At 39.2% G+C, this 19167-nt stretch overlaps 1 protein-coding gene across 1 annotated transcript; it reads right to left on the bottom strand.

Annotated features, from left to right (window-relative positions):
- Window positions 1-5152: 5152 nt before the first annotated feature.
- srp68 (signal recognition particle 68) lies at window positions 5153-18997 on the bottom strand. Its single transcript, XM_023263719.3, has 16 exons — window positions 18854-18997; window positions 18331-18397; window positions 16244-16357; window positions 15794-15989; window positions 15506-15588; window positions 15285-15394; window positions 15076-15155; window positions 14672-14812; window positions 10653-10751; window positions 10399-10463; window positions 9714-9867; window positions 9267-9361; window positions 8144-8273; window positions 7975-8050; window positions 7828-7880; window positions 5153-7393 (listed from the first exon to the last, which is right to left on the bottom strand). The coding sequence occupies exons 1-16, from the start codon at window positions 18939-18941 to the stop codon at window positions 7166-7168; spliced, it is 1779 nt and encodes a 592-aa protein (XP_023119487.1). The 5' UTR covers window positions 18942-18997; the 3' UTR covers window positions 5153-7165.
- Window positions 18998-19167: the final 170 nt, after the last annotated feature.

The raw sequence follows: 19167 nt of genomic DNA, 5'->3' as shown, positions 1-19167 counted from the left end.
ATTGATAATTAAAAACGTAAGAGATAGTATGCTGCCCATAGTTTACGCAGTACACACAATCTAGTAACAATAATAAACAATAAACTTTGTTTATCTGTAGCACCTTACCACCAAAAACTGGAGTTACAATGGGCTTTACAAAAGAAGAGCAACAAAAATACACTTAAAAGATAATAAAATGTTTTAAATGTGCAATAATAAAACATTATTAAGACATAAAATTTTTGGCAAACGTCAGTCTGTACAGGTGGGTTTTTAGTAGCTTGTTGAACTGACTGAGCTTTTCTGACTGTGAGGGAAATCTTGTTCCACAATGCTGAAGCTAAAAGTGTAAAAGCATGGTTCTCCTTTGTTTCAAGCCTGGACAGTGGAGTTGTTGACAGAAACTGATTCTCTCATATGGGTACAAAATAAAAAGTTCCAAGATCATGTAAAGATTTCAAAGTAATAAACAGAACATGTGGTGAAAAAGGGCTGGAGTTACATATTCTCTCTGCCAAGTATTTGTGAGTACACTAGCTGCTGAGTTTGTAATCAACTATAAAGGGACAATTGCTGCAGTATTAAGAGAAGTGAATAATAAATTGGAGTTTAAACAGCTTCCAAATTTCTGGCCGAGTGCTGCATGTTGATTGCTAGTGGTCCAAGGTAGGAGGTGATACAGTTTGACCAACAATCAGGACTTCAGTCTGATCTGTGTTAAGTTGTGTGAAATTAGAAGTCATCCAATTCTTCAGTGCAGGAAGGTAATACTGCAGAGAACCTACATTTTCTGGTCTAAAAAAGACATACAGCTATGACATAACAGGCATGAAAACAGTGAATAACATCTCTAAGGAACAACAAATGTAAACTGAACAAAGTGGGGCTGAGGACGGAGCCCTGTGGGATGCCATGTGACACAAGCTCAGTTAAAGAAGTGAAGTTGCTAACAGAAGCTTGGAAAACACATTTTGATAAGTATGATAAAAACCGCTTCAAAGCAGTTTCATTCATTTCCTGAGTCCGCTGACAAGAATGGTCAGCTTTGCAGTCAGATTACCAGAGTCCACATTAACTGAAGTGTCATTTGTTTCTGTGTGCAGAGCCGTTTCTCTACTGTGATTCTTTCTAATAACTAGAACGGAGTTTGCCAAACATGTTATAAATATGTCTTTCCAATTGTTTCTAAAAGAGGTTGCTCAGCAGCCACCTTCTAACTGTGTAACCAAAGGTAATTTGGATTTAGGACAGTAGTTTGGAAGAAGAGTTGGATCTAAATCAGGATACAGTGTTTAAAACAGTCCATGACCAAACCAGGCAAAAGTGACTCATTCATAAGGCTAAGACGGTTCAAGGTGGTGACTCCCAGAACCTCTCTGAGCAATTTGGGAGGGAGAATAATCAATTTAGAAGCAGTAAAACCAACCATGTTATTTTTAGACTTGGTGCCAAATTTAAGCATGTCCTTTCTAAGTGTCATACATTTCTACATTTTTAACTGCAAAAATCTGACAGGACACATGAACTTTGGAGAAAAACTACTGATTGACTATTACTTCATACAAATACCCAGAAATATCTAGAAATATAGTCACTAACATGAAGGTTTAAATCCTGGTTTACCTCTGGGAAAACTTTGTGCTTGAGAAGCAGATTGAAAAAAGCTGATTATTTTTGACTTTCTACCACTTTGACCTCTAGTTGTAAACTCAGTCCTGAACCAGACCACATAAAAGATTTATTCACAAGCCTAAGAAGGCAGAGGAGATGACTCCGAAAACCTCTCTGAACAGCTCGGGAGGAAAAATCTCAGACTTACAAACAGGAAAAAAATAATCATGTCTTTTCTTTCATTTCTTATCCTTGTTTTTGTGTTTGATTTCCTGATTTCTTCTTCTTTTATCATTCAAAGTTCAAATCCGCCCTCACCCTGACACCACACTGTATGAACCCTCAGTCATGGCTTGGATAAACTCTGAGCTACAAACACCAACACACAGTGTGTACAGTCAACAACGGAACAACCAGAGACGAGGAGTGTTACATAACGTCTTCATATGGGGGTACATGTCATAATGTTAGTGACTGAACGCGGCTCCGTACGTTGCAAACTCTCCATGTGCAGCATCTACAGACGTACACGTCCTTCAGAATCAGGGCGTCTCTCTGCAGCACATCAACAATAGGAAACCATGGTGAGGAATGCAGCGGGGCAGCTTTCTTTGCAGCTGAGCGGCGAGAGCACGCATTTTTGATTGGTCCAGTCATACAGTGTTTCTCTCTCTGGGTGCGTCCACCTGTCTGGAAAAACAGATACTCTTTCCGTTGCTCAGGTACAGGTTATACTGTGGTTGTTCCAAAGTGACGACCTGTTGGAATATTTTATCCAACTGGAAATTTTTGTGTGGGAAAAAACTTCCTTTTTATGACCAAATTTGGACATGAACAATGGAAATTTCATTTTGAAAATCTGAGCTATCTTAGAGGGAAGAGGTACTTTCTGACGCCTACATTTTCTGTCTAAATAAGACACTGAGCAAGGCACTGAATCCCCAAAATAGACTGTTACTGAGGAACAGCTAAGGAAAATGTTAAGCCATGCTGGGACCTAAAAGATGGAAGAATGAGAGAATAATTCATTCTGAAGGGGGCATAAAAGTGCAAAAATGTAAACCTCATGATAAAAAAAGCATCACCAAAGTCATTAGGATTCATGATCTGAACCAAAGCAGTGACGGAGATGCACTGCAAAAACTCTAAATCTTACCAAGTCTGTTTGTCTTATTTTTAGTCAAAATGTCTCATTCCACTCGATTTAAGATAAATTCACTTAACAAGTGACATTTCAGCAAGATGGAGGGACTTGTTTTAAGACAATGCAATCTTAAATAACTTGTTAAGTTAAACAATCTTGAAATGATCTTGTTTTGAGTCGTATTTTACAAGAAAACTCTAAATAAGTTTAATACACCTCAATTTAGGAGGTTACATGAAAGCGAAAATCTATTTTTGAGTGAAAAACTGCTATTTTTTTAAGCACGTCTGGCTTATTTTAAGACACCGAAGCTCGACACCTAAAATATAGCTTAAAATAAGTTTTCCCAGCTAATTTTAAGATCTCAAGAAATCTTACCAAGCCATTTTTCACTTGTTCTATTGGCAGATTGTTTCACTTATTTTAAGGTAAAAATTCCTTGAAATAAGTTTTTTTTTCTTGTTTTGAGAGGAGCATTTTTTCCAGTGTGAAGTTGGAAAGCTGCTCTCAGACTATTCAGGGCCTCAAAGGTCACGTAAGTCGCTGGGTCTCGTACCTGCTGTGCTTTAAATGGCATCAGACGCATCCTCAGGCTCATTTTAATCATTTTGTTGGCAGCATAAACATGGCAACTATGTATTTGCATATCTCCACATTCCTAACAGTTGAATTGAGAGGAAACAGGGTGTGTCGGCCTCTTTCACTGAGCTACATACTGCACGGTTGTCTGGATGTTTTACAAAAGCTGCGGTACTTCCACTGAACCTTGGCCTTAATCACCTGAGCAAGCGCAGCATACTGTACATTCTACATGGCAAAGATATTTATCAAATGCAGATTTTTCGAAGGGAATAACCTCTTATTTCTTGTCACCTCATTACATTAAAATAGAGACATTAATGAGCTGCACAAATGTGGTCTTATCTCTGGTTCACATTTATCTCACATGTTTTCAGCCCATCCAGGCAGAGCACATTTCTGTGTGTTCTGCTGAAGGCCGGTGATGACAGGCAGCAGATAAGACATCAGGCAGAGATGTCATGTATGTGGAGAAGAGACGGATGATTTATTTAATTAAGTACTGTTGATTGTGAAATGCAGAGAGAGAAAAGAAATGCCTGGCAGGTCGATGGCAACAAACACACCTATGTAATCATTCACACTTGTGAAAATGCATGTACAAAAAGTAAACCTAAACACACTCACACACCCCACTCAGGCATCCCACACACTCCCATTCATACACCCACACCTTGACAGAGGCAGAGATGCACACGTCCCACACAGCTCTCTACGGAAACACATATTTTACGTGTGAAATTTTCACAGGACTTTTACATTGTGTTTTTTTTAAAAAACGGAATGACTTTTTTTTTGTTGTTTCATAACAATTTAATGTCATTTTGTAGAATTTCTGTTTTGTTAAATTACAAATAATATGCAGTAAAGTATTCATTTACCTGGTGACTGTAAAAAAACAAAAACAAAACAAAAAAATTATAACATTACAGTATTTATACTATATTAAGTCAACAAAAAATGTTATTTTAGATTTTTGCTGTTATATGAAAGAAAAAATATTTAGAACTGAAAAACAGTCATTAATTTTTAACTGTTAATTGACAGATTTTACTTGTTTTGTTGTTGCTGAAAAAATGAATAATTTACAAAAACAAACAGGCCAAAACTGTGATGAATGGCCACATCAAAAATCTGGTTTTTAGACAGTAATTTGCTCTTTTATATTCAACTGTAACAATACACTATTTGTACTGTATTTATAGCAGTAAAAAATATTTTACAGATATTTGAAAGAAAAAGTATGCATGTTAAGGGCAGAAAAAAGTTTAAAAAACTGTTATTTTATAGGTTATTAAATGTGTATTTCTAAAAAAAATGTTTAAAAATCAGTATGAATTTACGTTAACTGTAAACACTGCTCATAGTAATTCGCTTTTACGTTATCATCCGTAACAGAAAACTATTTTTACTTTATTTAAATAAACAAAACATGAATCCATGTTTTGTGAATGTATCAATATCTAGTAAACTCACAGAAGCATAAATTTATATGTATACCATATAAAAATAAAGGGCCAGAATTGTCAAGTCCACATCAAAAACTTGCAATTTTTACAGACTGTAATTTGTCCTTAAACAATGCGTGACCAAGTTTTTTTGCATTTAAATCACCTAAAAATAGCTCTACTTTAGATATTTGCAGCTACTTTCATACTTTGAACATTTCAGGATTCTCGTTTTATACTGTATGATCTCTGGCACCTATAATGACGTTTAATAGAATTTCTGTTTACAATGTGAGAAATCCTGAAATGCCACATCAGGTTTATTCAAGTTCTAGAATCAGAGGACTTAACTTATTCTCCATTGAGGTCACAAACAACAATACAAGTGTTTGGTGCAAATATTTTTAATCATATGCCTGGAAACTAAAAGAAATCACACATTCTCATCATTTATGTTCTCTTTCTGCATGTTTCCAGCAACTACTAGCCATCACTAAACTGTTTTCCAGGTTAACAGAGGTAAAATGCCGAAACTGTTCCAGCACATCCATCTTAAGTCATTAACATAAAACACTGAGTGGAAGAAGAAAAAAAAAAACGGATAAAAATAAGTAAGCAAAACAGATAAATGGATGCGAGTGGGTGACTGACAAACATACAGTCCTCTAGTTTGACCAGGTGTCACAGGAAAACCAGGTCCCTAAAAGATCAGAGGAAAGTCAGCTTTGGTGTGGAAAGAAGACGTGATTCTGCGTTTTAACAGGTAAACGATGGATGAGGATTTTTCTAGCATTACTGTATATCCACAGACGTGTAACTTGCGATGAAAGCACTTTAGTCCTACCCAAGACAAAGAAAACAGGCGTGGTGGTGAGACGAATGAAAAGCTGCTAAAAACTCCTTCAATGTCTTAACTTCTACGGCTGTCTTTTACAAATAAAAATACATCTGCATGAAAACAAGACAGGAATTAATTACAGTCTGATGAGCTGCACTTTTCCAGCAGGAACTTCTGCACTAAGCCTTCAAAATAAGAGCTCAGTTGGACCCTTTTCTGACAAGTTTAAAGCCAAATGTCACAAAGTACAACAAACATTTGCCAGTTTATTAGCAAGCCAAAACAAGTCCTACTTTGATGAAAACTAATTTATGTTGCTGAATTGTACAGAGTAAAACTGACCGGTGTTTCTATCATTTTGTACACTTGTATCAGTAACATAATCTAAATAAACACTGTGATTCTATCCAGCAGCTCCACAAACAGTAAATCAGCAGCTCTATAAAACAATAAAATGACAGAATATTATATCCTTCATGAAGGAGGGTTTACTGCAGGACTGCTGCATTAGATTTAACTTTGAGTTTAGTTTAACCTAATAAAGAGTGTAGACAGTAACCGACAGACAAATTAAAGACACTGGACTTTATAGCTTTTCTCTTTTTAAAGAAGAAAAACATCTTAAACTGTGATTCGTGGCTTCGTCAGTCATCCTTCTGTTGTCTGTTCTTCAAGTCAGAGCCTGGGTTTTAGAGAGGCCTTGGTCAAATGACTGATATGTACACATCTAAAGCCAAGAACACTGATAAGAAACAGCAAACAAAGCTGTCAAAGTATCGTTCTTTTTGTGTTTTCAAACGGCATACCAACGTATTCAGTTTAGTGTTGCATCACTGCTGACCCTCTACCTTTCATCTTGAGCTGTCTGCAAGGTGTTCCTGTAAAACATCTATGTCAGGAATAAAAAGGTGTTTATCCTGAAGCTTTGAAGCACATATTGAAGTGGTCAAAACATGATGATTGATAAAATCCCTCAGATGGAATTCATCAAACTACTGGTTGAAGGATTATTTATCGCATTTCGTGAAAGGCGCTGAGATAAAATAAACTTTCTAAATTTTAGGTTTAACAAAGCAGAAAATGTCACGAGAAAAAGAAGGCGACAAAACTATATGAAGGCGCTTCCATAACAGTGTAAAAATGAAGCCAAAATGGCTTTGGTTACTTGACTAGATTTTGAGATTGACAACTTGGCTTTAACTTTCAATACCATGGCATGGTAACTGTAAAACTTGAAGTCGCAGACATCTCCAAAGCTCAAATTAAGGAGAGAGCCTGCATGCGAGTCACCTACGCATCCTGATGGTACTACTAAAGTTGACAGGTGGACTTGAGTCACATCGCTACTTGAAATTGTTTTAATTACTGACTCTATAATCTCACCTGGAAGATTAGATTCCCTCTGCCTTCTTCAGGACTAAAAACTCCACCCATCTTGCACTTAGGCACCAAAAATCAAAAATTAAAATGAACTGAAATGATTAACAACTGATCCAAGTCTTGTTGGTTGTGATAAACTCAGCTCTGCTGCTCTCACATGGAGGTCAGAACCTGTGGTTTGGTTTAGCTGCCAAAGCCAAAGATGCCCTTAATGTAGCCGGTGAGGCCGCCCTTGCCCTTCTGCTCCACCTTATCATCCAGCGCTGGGAAGGCCACGTGGTTGAGAGCAAGATCAAAGAACAGAGGCTTGCAGGGGATCGGCTGGAAGTCAGGGGGGAACTGGACCAGATTGGGTTGCTTTCCTACCAGAGTGGGGTCGAGGCGGAAAGTCTCCAGGCGATCACTGAGGGGCTGCATGAACGAGGAGTCACAATATGAGTTTATTTTAATCAGAGATAGCTGAAAGTTACTGTAAATGATAATAGGAAAGCAAATAACCTTGATTGTAGGAGAAAAGGTGAAAGACAAAAGATTAACCTACAGAAACCAAAGACTGTAGTGTTTAGTTAGCTTTTTCTTCTGCCTGTTAAATCTAGTCCCGATTTCTTAAGAGACATTTCAGTATTTCATAAAATAGATTAATTATTTTCTTGTGCAGATTTAAATGAGAACCTTAAGAACACTTTAATGTCTCAGTGTTGTTAATAAGGAGCTGTAGCCAGGAGGTGATTAGCATAATTATTTTTAAAACAACCAGACATGCAGAAATGATAAGTTGCTTTAGTTGGAGTAAGTGCCGCAGTATTAATCTAATTGGTGCAGAATGTCTGGTTTTGTCGTCTTACCGTGTTGTCCTTGACCTGCTGCTGAGAAGGAACCTCAGCAGTTTCATCAGTGTCTGAAACACAAACATATTTCCTCAGCATTACTTAGAAGAACAGAAAAGCATGAGGCTTAATGATAAAAATAAATAATTCAAAAGGTCCTCTTACCTAAAATGGCAGCAGCTTGAAGTGAGTATTTCTCAGCATTGACCTCAGCAATGAGCTCCTGGACATCAGGGAGGTCCTGCAGAAATTCATGATTAATATTAACAATCATCTATTGTGATAATTTCTGGGATTCAACAGATCAGTGGTGTGTTTGTGGGTTTTTACCAACCTTGAGGCTGTTGTTGAAGCTCTTGGCCTTTGACTGGACCTCCTTGGCGTATTTCAGCACCCTCTCATAGAGCACCAGCGCCTCACTCCACTTCTTCACCAGCACATAGGACTGGGCTATAAAGAAACACCTGTGATGGGGAGAGAGAAGGACCACATTCACAACATGAGTGTGTATTTATGTATCAAACTGTATGTATCAAACAAACTACACAGTTTTATTTAGTAGAAAATAAACATGAAACAAAAAAAATCATCAAATTCATTAATTAATGGAGGCAGACAAAAAGTCAGATCTTCAACTTTCTGTCAGTGATTAAATTACTGATCCGCAACATTCCATTTAGTCTGGACACTTCACCAAAACTAAGCCTAAAATCTTAATTGTATTTCATCGAAATCACTTTATTCCACATGTCTCATTGAAATCTGCCAAAAATAAACCATTTAGTCGAACCAGATTGTCAAAAAACTAAAATTCTGAATCAGCTGTGACCAACAGTTGCATAAAAAATATTAAAGTGTTTTGACTGAACTGCAGGCAGCAAGTATGGAAACAAATCAAAATGTAAGTAGTAAAATATCTACACAATGTAGAGTCACATTTATTTCCATCCACTATTGGTAACATCCAGGAACACTTTGAAACATGCTGTACATGTTGAAATCAGGTTTTGTGATTTTTTTTTTTTGTAAAAGGAATAATCAAAGAAATTCCATTTTTGCTTTTTCTGATTTATGGCATTATTATTGCGTTGTCATGTTAAAAAAAAAAAAAAAAAAAAAAAAGAAAGACAGTTCCCTCTACTCCTAGCCATAGTTGTACTGTTTACATAGAGGTGCAGGACTTCAAATTGCGGTTCAAAGTTAGCCGAAAGTGAGTGAAAATGTGACAGGAACAAATAAAAACTAGTAACTGCTTTGGGTTTGGAGGGTTAATGTAACTAATGTTGAGACGGAAACACACTGTAGGAGCATGAACGTAAGACACATTGTAGACTTCAGCTGCCTCACCAACAAATTAATCTACAAAATCCTTGCAGCTTGTTGCACTAGTTGATTGCTGGATGTAGTTTTTGATAAGAGAATGTAGACAACACTTGTAAAAAACTAAGACGTCTAACCTGTAGGCCTTGTAGACCAGCGTCTTTAGGGACACCTCCTTCTGGAAGGTGTGGTCATCCTCCAGGCCCTGCAGGGTGGAGAGCTCAGCCAGGCTCTGTAGTTGACGAACAGAGGAGGGTGGAGGAGATGAGAAGGTGGAGAAGAGAGAGATGAACGGATGGAAGGGTGACAGGTGAAGGTGACAAGTAGCAGATCAAACGGGTTAAAAAGACACTTCCTTTCACTGCCGACAGCATCAAACATGAGGTCATACGTGTGACAGTATTTTTGTGCAACTGAAAACTAGCAACTAAGATGCAATTTTTAAAAAACTATGCTAACTAAAATACACACACGATGGTGAGAACAGAAAGCAGCAATCTTTGTAAGTAACAACCTTAAATACAGTCAAAACTTCATAATAATATTCTTTTAAATCACACCATATTTATTGTCTAGATATTTACCTGCAGGATGATGTCGTAGAGGCGGATGAGATCCTGGGGACGGGGCCCCCTCTTGGTCTCGTCGGTCTCAGGTTCCTTCAGTTTGGCCTGCAGAGTATGAGCCATGCTCTCATTCCTCTTCACCAGTGTACACAGCTTGATGTAGGTCAGGTAGCTGAGAGGAGGGCAGCAGCACATTTATGACTGACTTATTGATTAAAGGATGTTATGTCACAACAGGCTTCATTATCTGTAATCTCTACAAAGGAAAAAGATTTTTGCTCTCGTGGCTTTTGAGATTTAACAGTCTGGGATGAATCAGTCACACAAATTACACGACTTATTCGCTCTCTACAAGTTGTCTTGTGCGTGGCCCAGACTACACATTCTGCTGTTTTGTACTAAAGTGCGAGACATTTCCTGATTTCAGCTTCTCCAAAGGGATGATTTGCTGCTTTTCTTGACCTTGGTAGACTAAATATCTTTGTGAATTAGAACGCTAACAAATTGAAACAACACTAATGACTCATATTTTACAGCCAGAACAAATGAGAAATTAACTGGCAGGATCAGTAATAACTATTAGTTGCATCCCTAGACTATTATTGCTGAATGTCACACTTTCTCAAAAGAGGGTGTCTGACCTTAACATTTACAAGCACAAATGCACATCTTGATGTAATTATAAGTTTTCTTTTATCTTTACCTGTGCAGGAACTGCAGGTTGGACACCTTTCCACTGTCACTATCAGAGCTCCTCTCTCGCTGCTTCTACAAAGACAAGCAATATTTTTGTAAGACTTCTTTTATGTTCCTGCTACAATATCAACAATCCTCACTGTCCACAAGCTTTAAATAAAACTGACTGACTAGCGAGTGGACATCTGGGTCATTGAAAGTCCTCACAACAACTCCTTCACCTGAATGTCAGTGTCTACTTCATAACCAGGTGCATCTTACCGCCTCACTCTTCAGTTCCTCTCTCACAGCTTGGATGGTGTCTCTACACTCGGCCAGCAGAGTCTCATACAGATGCTCTTTGGTCTCCTCATTAGCCGTCTGCACAATAAAAAACACGAATTAAGATCGACAGCAAATATTTGGGACTGCACAATTTTAAAGATTGGTAAATCGGAATTTTGCAAACTTAACTTTTGGAAAATTCCCTCCAGTGTGATGATACGCAGAAACTCTGCAGTTAGCAGAGGCAGTTGAAGGTTTTGTGTAGTAATGCTGCTCAGAGTAGTAACATTGTTCCCTGTAGAAGTAATGTGGGCTGAGTCCCTTTGCAAATCTGCTGTTTAATCAGAGTACAATCACTGGATAAACTAAATAACTTTAAATATGTCTGTATGATTATGCATGAAACTTGTACTACTGGAGATATTAAGATAATTTGTGGAAAAATAATTAGAGCAGGGCAGGATGGAGGGTGTCAATGTCTGAGGAAGATTTAGAAAGATAAATAAGCACCTGCTACGAGGTGTCATGGACAGGGGCAGAACAGAAAAAAAAAAACGGAAAAGTGTCGAGTCTGGAAGGTATTTGGCAAAAGTTGTCTCAGCTGAGGGCAGAGACTATCTCAAAGCTGACACCCTCAATTCCATTAATAGAAGTTCAAAAGAATAAGGAGGGCAATTCCAGGTTCAGGAGGAACCCCCTAAGAAGACAAAAACAGCGGTCTGAGAAAAGAGGAGTTAGTTCAGCCCTGGGACTAACTCATGGTTTTAGATTTCAATTGCTGCCTTTTAACAAATGAGATCATTTTGCATCAAACTCTGCCTGACTCAAGAAGAACACTTCTCTGCTCATTTTTCTTGGGTCATTCAAGTTGATCTTGATATATTTTTGCTACTTCAAATGTTGATGTTTAGAGGAGGATTTAAAAAAAAAATTTTGGCATATAATGTCAGAACGGAAAAAAAGTGCCAGTGCCAAAGATGCCAACAGAGCTTTTTACACATAGACACACAATTATTTTCATTCTATAAGGAGGAACAGAAATACAGTCCACATGTGTGATCCTCTTCCACTTCTTTGCTGTGACACTGTTAGTACCCTGCTTGAACCAGTAACAGCTTGTTTTAGGCTTCTGGTTAGTCGAAATGGCTTTAGGGTTATAACACATTTTCATTTGGACAGACTTTTTTTCTTTTTAATGATAGAGGAATAACTCAGTTCACGAGGCCTAAGTGTATCTTCGTTTGTTTTCAATGCACAGCTACAAAGATGTAGATTCTGTACTGCGCCTGAACACATCCTGTGTAGAGACGAACAGAAGGATGAAGCTACTGCTGCTCTGTTCGTGTCCTGATTTCACTATTCTGGCTGTGAATACAGATTTTTAATGCCATCTTGTCTAGGCCTGGAAGAAGTTTATGAAAATAGGTCATTAAAATGCATCAATTCAACTTCCTGTACTGTGGAACAACATCAGCTAATTAAAGCAAATAAAAGCAGAAATGTACTTAATATGAATCAGCAACAACTGGCTGATACTTGCTCTACTTTAAAAGGTTTGTACCAGCAGTGACACTAATCCATCAGATCAGGTCGGTGAATCTTTAATAGGTATATGTCTTAATACTAACAAGAAGCTATCATGCAAATACAAGCATTTCATGTATTTACAACTTATAGTACTTGGAAAGAGCAACAGTTAAAGCAGGAATGTGATTGTGGCAAACTGGGGGAGAGACGCAGGTATGTGGTTGGGCAGGCTGCTGAGACATTCCTCCACATAGCTCATCAGCAATTAGATACCGGAGTTTCAGAGTTCAGATCTTTGTGAATGACAGGATTGTTCTTCACCTCACCTTTCCTTCTTTGACACACTAATACAATAGGCCTGTGTTACTCTGCAATACTCTCAGAAATCTGCATCACATATTCTGCTCACATTTAAAAGAGGCCATGTGGGAATACTGTAAATGACTCGCTATATAGGATTCAGCGTATACTTTAAAACTCTTCAATTTTTCTGCAGATTATATTATTGCCCCACTTTTACCTTTAAAAAGGGCAGTAAACCCTTAGAAAGCAACACAGTGGAAGAATGTTACAAGAAAATTCCTCGTAGTGATAATAGATGATGGCTTATGAGGCTGCGCTTATCCACCCAGATGAATGACGCTACTGAATGCTACCCACTTGTGCCAACACCCTGGAAGGGCCTGACATGACCAGCTCAACCTGTCGGGTACCTCTGTTGTTCAGAAGGAGAGCTGGGTGGATAATCTGATTAGAGGATGGACTGATGTTTCGTCAAACACAGTGTTTCCTGTCCCCAGAGGCCAAGAACTGAAGATCAGGTACATCACACAGAACTAAAAGTGCCCATGTGACACACTGACTCACCATTGTGCAACCAAGAAAAAGATGACTGCGATAGTTACTGGTAGCTTCCAAGTGCTTACCACACACTCAGCCACAGCCACTATCAGCCTAACAACAATCTGTACCTACAGCTGGGTCCCACAGGGGGTCTATTTGAAACTGAGAAATGTTCACGTGATAATACTAATCTGTCCACAGAGACCTACTGGGTGTTGTCCTGTATTCATGTGTGGGTTGAAATGCACAGAATGCAGTCGTGTGATGAGAGAGGCTGCATGCCAGAGAGCTGAGTGGCTGTGGGTGTGATAGGTGTGTCCACAGGGTGTGTTGAGTCTTCAAGCACAAGAAAACCGGACAAATGAGTTGTGGTGACAGTGAGGGGACATGTGGCACTGTAAAGAGGAGAGTGCCACCTACTGTAACTCTAAGGAACTATATTGGATGATTGTAAATAAACAAGTGCTGTGCTCACAATCAAGCAGATTTTAAACTTTTTGGATGTAAAGCTTTGTCATGCTTGTGGAGCAGCTGCAGGGCTCCCGTTTTGGACCCCTTAGCAATTGTGACTGACAGTAGAACGTCTTCTTCACTGGCTCTGTCAGTTTCCCTACCTGTTGTGTGAAACAATCAATTTAGTTGTCATGTGTTGCAAATATGGATCAGTCTACAGCCGACTATTTTAAAAAACTAAATGTGAACAGGAGAGGCCGGTGGAGAGGGAGGTGTACTGACTCAGACACACCTGATAATGAGTGCAGGTGAAGGCAGGGAGATACTGAATGAGATGGCAAAGAAGAAAAAATACCCCACTACATTCAATCCCAGTGGCTGACGTAGTACCAGGGCTGCACAAATTAAACAAATAATGATCACGATCACAATTTTGGACTGCCATGTTGACGTTTAAAATGCGCTTCACTGAAAGAAAACTAGGCTCGTAGGAGGCCATATTTTTTATGTTGCCGCAAGCATTTCAACACTTGGTTTTAGTTTGGGTAAATCTCAAATGCCTTATTACACTCCGTATAAATAATTTTTGGGTCACACATCTGTCTGAAGTGCATGTGCTGCAGACTACAGACTTCTCTTCTGTAAACAGCCAACCAGCTAGCGTATAGCGTAGCCTGAATATAGCAGTGTCTCTCTTTAAGCAGATGTTCAGTAAGTGAATGTAGCCTGTACTCTGTACCTGTTTATAGGAGTGATGTCAGACAACCTCATGGAAAAAGTGGTGACCAAATAATATATTGCTAGATGAAAAGCATTGAGTCACTGTCAATCTCTACCTCAATGCAAAACAAAAGTGGTATTTTTCAAGATATTTCTGAAAGGACAGCCAGACACCAGATATACAGAAAAGAAGGAGGGAGGAGGACATGCAGTAAAAATGTGACTTCATGGTTGTGTAAGTGCATGGAGAGCAACAAGACAAGCAAAAACCAGCTCTATTTGAGGGCGTCTGCATAAGCTGCCTTAACTGGTGATGCGGCCATGCTTATGTGGAAAATATGTTTCTGGCTGTAGAGTGTTTTTAAATCATGGCATGTAATCATATAAAGAGCTGCTAACAACAGTGGCTTCACATCGAGGGCAGCGTAGTTTGTTCATTCCCTTCAAAAGACAGGAATGGGTGAGTTACTGACCTGAGCGATGGCAGCTTCATTGTCTGCCAGACCCAAAAGGAAGATGCGGGCCTTGTCGATCTTCACCGGCACCGATCGTCCTCGCCACTCCACCTCACTCATGGTGGCTGCCTGCTTGGTTCTTGCCTGAGTGATCAGGGCCTGAGGAGTGAAAAAAAAATTGAACCATTTGGAATAACAATTTTGTTACATACACAAGACATCTGTGGAGTTCATTCGTGATAAGACAAGTGTGCAGAATTATTATTTTTTTAAATCAGCAGCAATTAGTACTTTTGTGGAGAATACGTGTACTTCTTGCCTCTTGAATTAATTTATTATTAGGCATTAAAAACTAGTTCATACGATGCACTACATAGTATATATGATGCATATTCATGAATGCCAAACTGCTGCATACTCACCTCTAGTTTCTCAGCCATCATCCCTCCTCCTCCACCGGTCAGCCTCATCTGCATCAAGTCATTGATGGCATTCTGGTCGCCTGCAATCAGCAAAACTCAGTAAATCAGTGTGTGTGATGGAGGGCTTGAGCTCTGGAGTACATACGGTGTGTGAACAAAAACTCAGGACGGCTCTGAAGGAATATGAAGACAACAGTTCAGGTGCTCACCAATGTTGTAAGCACAGTAGCGGATGTTGGGCGATATCTCATCTACACGCTGACGATACAAAACTGCCAGCTCCTCAGTAAATGCACTGGCCAGTTTCTCATAGATGGTCCTGACAAGACAGAGAGTTAATGAATAAATCACACATGACAACGCAGTGACCGAACATACATCCACTTATTCTGCTACAGTATTGGAAAACTGCTGGGATATCAAAACTCACTTGCACTTGTTGAAAGCCTCCATAGCAAGCTTCCACTCCTGTAGCTCAAAATCCACCATACCAGTCAGGTATGCAGTGTAGGCCTAAAGAAAAACAAAACAGTCATAACTGCTGTAGGACCAACTATTTCTTTCCCCTGTGATGCAGCTTATCAATCCTAGACATTTGCTTCATGAACAAAGATGGATAAAAACAGAGCTGTGAGATGACATGAGAAGGGTTGCCCTGTATGCTAAACGTCCACACGTGTCTCTAAAAGCAGATTGAAAATAAATCGCTCTTATGTACCTGTGCCTCCAGCTTCGTCTTAGCGTCAACGCGAGGGCTTTCGCAGAGCTTCTCCAGCTTCTCACTGTGCTTGGCAGCCTTGCGTAGTCGAGCCAACAGGTGAAAGCGTTTACGTGGCTCTGTGTTAGCCTCCTGCTTCAGCTGCATGGCGTAGCTCCACGCACGCTCTGCCTCCATCAAAACCAGCAAAAGGTACCTGAAGAGGGGGAGGCAGTCACATCAAGTGTTTGCTAGTATATCTAACGGGACACAATCAGTGAATTATTGCGAGGTATGGTTCAGTTCTCTGGTTTAACTGTGATATTATGCACCAACCAAGATGCAGATTCAGGTCTTATGTATAAGCAACAAGTTACAACATTCTTTATCACTACAATGAACTGGTATTTACTGTATGTAAAGCACCTCCATAAAAATCGTTCAGTTAACTGCACATGAACGTTTCCTAACCTGTTGTCAGAAAGCATTTCAACCGTCACTTTCTTCCCAACAAACTTGTGCCGATTTCCCATCTTGAAGCCAAGAGTCTTGCGTAGGCGACGCAGTCTGCGGGAGCAATATCCCCTGGAAATACACAACGACATAAAGGTAAATTATTATGCGAACATTTAATTTAATTTCAGTATTTTCTTTGAAAAGTTATTCTACTATATAGTCTTCAAACACTGGTTGATATTTGAGCCACTTTAACACAACTAAAGCAGTGACAATGTGTGTAAAATACTGTTGTTGTAAAAGGTACATTGGCACAATCTGAGCCAAATATATACAATACCATCTATAACATCCATCCATCCATCATCTATACACCGCTTAATCCTCACTAGGGTTGCGGGGGGGGGCTGGAGCCTATCCCAGCTGACTCGGGTGAAGGCAGGGGACACCCTAGACAGGTCGCCAGTCTGTCGCAGGGCCACATACAAAGACAAACAAGCACTCTCACATTCACACCTACGGGCAATTGAGAATAATCAATTAACCTCAGCATATTTTTGGACTGTGGGAGGAAGCCGGAGTACCCGGAGAGAACCCACGCATGCACAGGGAGAACATGCAAACTCCATGCAGAAAGATCCCGGGAAAGCCGGGACGCGAACCAGGGATCTTCTTGCTGCAAGGCGAAAGTGCTAACCACTACACCACTGTGCAGCCCCCATCTATAACATAACCCTGTAATTTTTTTCACAGTTGCAACAATAAATTGATGACCTGTCAATGATTAAATTAATAGTCAACTCAAAACAGTATGATTCTTTGGACTGTGGACAAAATAAAACATTTGAGAATGTCATCTCTACATTTGGGAAACACTAATTGACATTTTTAACCATTTTCTGATTTTTTTTAGATCAAAGAACTAATTAACTAATTGAGAAAATAATCAACAGATAAGTGGACAGTGAAAATATCCCTTAATTGCAGCTTCAATGTTTATAATGTGCAGACTTTCTTAACATCATCTGAGAGGCAGTTATTCAATTATAGGTTTACATCCAGGGCTTCACATACAGTCAATGTGGTGGACAAAACTGCTTATTATAGATTTCTTAAGATACACCTGAAGTCATAGCTGTTGTACGTGACTGCAGTAGACCATGAACACAAGACTACTTACAAATAGAAGAGAGAACACAATACTGATTCTTAGAACCCTGCAGTGGTTTCAGGTTATATACAGAATTTGATTCAGGGCCCTATTTTTTGTCTGCAAGTCTCTGAATGGTCTGGGCCCACATATATGTCTGAGATATGTTTGCTGAGTACAAGCCTGGAAGGTCTCTACGATCAGCAGGTACTGATCAGTCAGTGTATCCAGAATGGAGACCAGACACTGTGAGACAATATTTAATCATTATGCTGTCTGCTGCTGGAACCAGCTCCTCTTGGAAATTAGATTTGTTCCATTTTTTTTGCCATAAAAAAAAACAAGCTAAAGACAGTTCTTTTTGTACTGCTATCACTGAATCAGTTATATTTTAGATAGTTTGGCCTGAACAGCTTTTACTTTCATTAAATTGGTCTGCACTTTTCTTCACTTACTTTTAATTCTTGTTTCTATTTTTCACTTACTATATTTCTTATCTTTTGTCCTCTTCTGTGGTTTTAATCAATCAGGTTTAAGAAAACTGTGCACTTTACACAATGTGTCTGTACTGTTTTTATTTTGTTGCTATCTTTGTATAATAAGGTGCTACGTATATAAATCTGTTTGTATTATTGTGTCACCAGTAAGATATTTTACTCTATATGATCAAAATGATTCACGGGGCACCTTTTTACACTTCCACAGTACATACAAGTTCTTCTCAATGTGCAGGTAAATGTGATGTCCATAATAATTACTGTAACACATATGCCACTGATAGAAGCTGAGTGTCAATCCATGCAAAAACTTAACAGATGTGTGCTATAAACTTCTTTAGACTGAGGAAAAACTGTGCAGATCTCTGTGGGATAGCACTGCAGAAGTGCACCACAGAGATATCTAGCTCAGCTATAATCAATATCAGTATAATGAATCATAAATGACAGTTCACCTGTATCTCTGGTAGTCTCCATGCCTGAGGCCATGCTGCTGCTGGGACTCCTTGATGATTTGCAGGACTGTGGATCATTGTTAAGGTACAACCCTATCTGCACCGTCACATCATAAGACTTAAAGGTAAAATTAGCTACTCAAATGCAAATATGAATGTCAGTCATGTTGGCAGTAGCTGAACGAACTATCTGACTGCAGCACTGTGATGTTTTTGTAAGTGTCAGTGTAGCTGTAAATTCAAAGTTACAAGTGAAAACATTAACATGGCTACAGCAACACATAATAACTAGCATTCTTAGCTTACTTCACACATAAAAAACTGAGCGCCAATGCTTGTAAATCAGCGTTTCATGCCTACTACTGACAGCCTGCTTCAGTATGACACGTCGCCTAATAGCGCTAGCTAACGTTATCCTCTAACCGAGCTAGCTAGCAGGCTAACGTTAGCTTCTGAGAGTAAAACAGCTCGCTGAGTAAAAGGCAAAAAACCGAAGCTGCACATTTCACGCTGTGAAGGATACTTTCCAGTCCAAGTCCTCCATCTGGTAAATTTTCTTTGTTTTCGTCCGTGAGGGAAACTTTGCCTTCGTTCTGCTTGTCTGCGGCCATTTCTGAGTGCTAACAGCTAAGCGGCGCACACACACATGCTCAGTCAGAGGTGCAGCCAGCGACCAATGACGACGCAGGGAGGGGCAACGCAGCAAATATCGCGAGATCAGGCTTTTAACTCTCGTACACTCAGCAGGTTTCTTTCAAAGTAGTTATATTAATTACAACAAATGAGAAACAACATTCTGGCTTCAACTTCAGGAGAACAAGTGTCACAAGTATCATT

The sequence above is a fragment of the Amphiprion ocellaris genome, chromosome 4 (genome assembly GCF_022539595.1).
Source record: "Amphiprion ocellaris isolate individual 3 ecotype Okinawa chromosome 4, ASM2253959v1, whole genome shotgun sequence".
NCBI classification, from domain to species: domain Eukaryota; kingdom Metazoa; phylum Chordata; class Actinopteri; family Pomacentridae; genus Amphiprion; species Amphiprion ocellaris.
This window is presented reverse-complemented; position numbering and strand designations above follow the sequence as displayed.